The 4,194-nt window shown below is 44.4% G+C and overlaps 1 protein-coding gene across 2 annotated transcripts in view; it reads left to right on the plus strand.

Moving 5' to 3' along the window:
• Positions 1–3,140: 3,140 nt before the first annotated feature.
• Positions 3,141–4,194, plus strand: part of dnm1b (dynamin 1b) — a 24,879-nt gene continuing 23,825 nt past the window's right edge. The window contains exon 1 of one of the 2 annotated variants that reach the window (XM_063489181.1): positions 3,141–3,490. In XM_063489181.1, coding sequence (XP_063345251.1) covers positions 3,330–3,490 — 161 coding nt within the window. In that variant the 5' untranslated portion in view covers positions 3,141–3,329. The remainder of the gene's footprint in view (positions 3,491–4,194) is intronic. The other variant, XM_063489190.1, reaches the window with a different exon arrangement.

A 4,194-nucleotide genomic window follows, 5' to 3' on the forward strand; every position in this document is an offset into this window, starting at 1 on the left:
GTCTGTCGTGGTGTCCTTGAAAGTTTCACCAAAAAAAGGTTTTCAGTGTGTGTGTGTGTGTGTGTGTGTGTGTGTGTGTGTCACTGATCCCAGCGCAGTCACACAGGATGAATCTGGCAACACCTAAATAAATTACCTGAACTTTATGTAAATAACTCTGTTGTTAGAGAGCCTTTATCTCTAACACTTTCTTTATTTCACCTGTTAAGGAGATCAGTCAGAGCTTTGACTCAGTCGTATGCTCTGATAATGTGAATGATGTTGGTCAAAATTTGTTCACCATCACTCATATTTCAGACACTGAAGTTGCTAAACTAATTACAGGTTTAAAACAATCTAAAGCACTTGATGTATTTGGTATTAACACAAATTTCCTAAAGGAACATATGGATCTGCTTGTACATCCAACAACTCATGTTTTGAATATGTCATTCGAACACTCCATTGTTCCAACAGATTGGAAAATTGCTGCAGTTACACCAATTTTCAAAGCAGGTGTGAAGACTGACATGACTAATTATCGCCCCATAAGCATACTCCCGGTCATATCTAAAATAGCTGAGAAGTGGGTGGTTTACTCCTCACTGCTCACCTAGAAAACACCCAACCCTCATTACATCCATTGCAGTTTGGCTTTCAGGCACATCACTCCACAGATACTACCCTGTGTCTGTTAGTGGAGAACTTGAAGAGCTTGCTGGACAAGAGTCCCTGTGTTGGAGCTGTATTTTTAGATCTGAAGAAGGCTTTCAACTCTGTAAACCATCAGATATTGTTGTCCAGATGGACTCAGTTTAATATCTCCAGTCAGGCTCTTCAGTGGTTTGCCTCATATCTCTCACACAGGAAACAGTGTGTAGTGTTAAATCTCCATATTTAGACTGTGATACAGGGGTTCCTCAAGGATCTGTTCTTGGGCCCTTATTGTTCTCTCTTTTTATCAATAACTTACCTGAAGTCTGTCCAAATATATTTGCTCAAATGTATGCGGATGATGCAGTTATATATACGCAAGCAAATAGTGTCCAGCAGGTGGCAAAAGATCTTACAGCTGCTTTAGCCTTAATGCATAGCTGGCTGGAGGACTCATGCCTAATGTTGAACACCTCAAAAACTGTCTGCAAGCGCCCCTTAAACTTGAAGCAGTCAAACATATTCCTGGATGGAGTAGAGCTTGAATTAGCTCCAGAATTTAAATATCTTGGGGTCATTCTAGACCCAACATTATCCTTCAAGAGTCACATAAATAAAGTGTCCCAGGTACTTAAATTTAATAATGGAAATTTTAATCATATACGTAGTAACTTAAATATGAATGTTGCAAAAACTTAGTTTTTCTCAATGATCAATGACGTCCTGGTCACTTGCTTGTCCAACAACACTTAAAACTATTGAAAACATTTATAAAAGAAGATTAAAACTACTTGACAAAAAACCGACTTCCCACCACCACTGTCATGTGTTAAAAAAACATAAATTACTGAACTTCAATAACTTAGTGAAACTTAAAAGAGTCTGTTTAATATATAAAGTCTTACACTCCCTTGCTCCACCACCACTAAAGCAGTTCATTAGGCATAAAGAAAGCTCAGACAGGACCACTCGAGCTGCAACCCGAGGAGACGTGTTTATACCCCACAGACGGACAGCATTTGGGCAGAACGTCCTCTCTGTCCAGGGTGGCCATCTGTGGAACAGACGTCCTCAATCCATTAGAAAATGCTCGACATTCAACTTGTTTAAGGCACAGGTTAAAAACTGGTTCTGGACAAATCAAGTGTGTGATCATGTATAAATTGTATAGTTTTAATGTTTTATTTGGGAACAGAATGGTGTGTATGTGTGAGTTTGGTGATGGAGTTCTTACTATGAATGAATTATGAATTTTTTATGAATTATTATGTCTATTTTTTATGTTTTATGGACAACAGATGGAAATATAATAATCTGGTATGTTTACATTCATGTAATTTTTTTACATGTATGTTCATTAACATGCACTGTCCTAAATAAAAATAAAATAAAATCTGACTGGCTCCCTGTATACATAATCAGTAAGTAATGTGTTTCATCATCAGAGCTGCTCCTGCTGATCGTTATTGATCAGTTTTGGTTTCATCTGAACAGATGATCTGCAGCGCCCCCGTCGCCCCACCGGGGAACTGCAAACTGCTGCAGGTAGTACAGGACGTCAGGCCTGGTTCTTTCACAGTAAAAGTACAGCAGTCTGAACGTGTTGTTAAATATACGTAAACGTCCTGACACAAATCCAAAAATCTGAATCTGTGACAAGAAAAGTCTGTAAACTGACAATGATGGTGAGGCAAGCAAAGCCTGCTTGTAATATTGGCCAATCAGAAGCTTGCAAAAGAAGCTCAGCGTGCACACCTTTGATCACACAAAATCCGTTCTCTTCATTCTCAGAGAGCTAGCGTGGGTTTACCACCCACAGAGGTGCGAACAGCGCCTCCAGTGGGTTTTAGTCTCTGCAGCAATCCCTGCGAGCGCCCCCTACTCCAATCGGACACGTTATGAGACGACACTGATGATCAAACCTGAAAATCTGTACCAGGTAAATAATCTGACAGAAGAACAAGCAGAGTATCGTTAATCTGGTGATTTGTGACCGAGTGCTAAAATACAGGTTTGAATGGCAGACAATGACTTTGTGTCTGAGCGCGCTCAGAGCTGCTGTCAAGGCTGTGAGACTGTATCCATGGAAACATTACAGCTTCCTGTCCCACCGCCCAATGAAGGAGACATGAAATCAGATCAGAGAGAATGAATGTGATTGGTTGATCAGGTGTTCAGGTGCGTGTTCTGTGTTTGCAGCAGTAGATCAGAATCCTCCCCTGCATCAGCACGTGAACATGTGAACACATGCAGTGAGACCTGCTGGAGCTATAAAGCTGGCCTTCATCATCACACGCTGCCTGAATCTCAGTTTAGTGACAATAAAAGGCATCAGAGAAAACAAAACGTGCACCTGACCAGGTGATGTGCTCAGCATCCGTTACCATGGGGATTTAGCAGGTGAAGAGCGAACACTCGCTGGCGTTAATCAACTTTCAGGACTCCGGGTCTGAACTTACAAACCTGTCTGGCTGGGGTTTTATTGTGAAGGGCTGCACCGGAAGTGTGTGGTTGCGAGCGTGCTTGGAGCCTCCCTGCAGCGGAGCAGAGAGGAGGAGGAGAAAGAGCTGAAGGTCACAGCTGGAGCAGCATCATCAGCATCGATCGATCCTGTGATCGATCATCGGCCGCTGATCGGTCACAGCAGCAGCGAGACACACCAGCAGCCTCCGCCTGTCTCCGCCCGCCTCTCCGCCATGGGGAACCGGGGGATGGAGGAGCTGATCCCGCTGGTGAACCGGCTGCAGGATGCCTTCTCCGCCATCGGCCAGAACTCCAACCTCGACCTGCCGCAGATCGCGGTGGTGGGCGGCCAGAGCGCCGGCAAGAGCTCGGTGCTCGAGAACTTCGTGGGCAAGTGAGTCCACCTGTGTGTGTGTGTGTGTGTGTGTGTGTGTGTGTGTGTGTGTGTGTGTGTGTACCTGTTTAGACATCTTTGAGGTACTAAAAATGGGAACGCTCCTCTGCTTGTTATGGTCACGTGTTCTTTTTGATGGTTAGCAGCTGGAGAAAGCTTTGGTCAATTAGAGGTCCTCATTAAGATATGAAAACGAGAATGCGTGTGTGCCCACCTGTCCGTTTGAGCTGGGGGTGGGGTGGAGATTCTTCTTCCTTCTGTTCAGCCCTTTGAAACACTTTCAGGTGGAGGTGTGACGTTTGGTTGGAGGTGGAGGGGGTGTGATGTTCAGGTGGAGGTGTCACGGCGCTGGAGCAGAATTACCGACCTGCTCATGAGCTGGTAAATGGACTGATTCTTACACAGCGCTTTTCTACGCTCAAACATGCTACACCCACCCATTCATCCACCAACACCCGTGCAACCACACAAGCACTTTCTTTTATGCTTTAGGTGCTAACTAGGCAACATTCGCTCTGATGGATGCATCGCAGACATACTTGTGGTTAGTATCTTGCCCAAGGATATTTGGCTAGCAGACTGGGGGAGCCTGGGATCGAACCACCAACCTTCCAATCAGTAGATGACCTGCTCTACCTCCACCCCATCATCTGCAGGATGTGTTTGTCTGTGACGCTGATCCCAGATCACGACTCACAGAGATT

Source organism: Pelmatolapia mariae, linkage group LG2, assembly GCF_036321145.2.
Source record: "Pelmatolapia mariae isolate MD_Pm_ZW linkage group LG2, Pm_UMD_F_2, whole genome shotgun sequence".
NCBI classification, from domain to species: domain Eukaryota; kingdom Metazoa; phylum Chordata; class Actinopteri; order Cichliformes; family Cichlidae; genus Pelmatolapia; species Pelmatolapia mariae.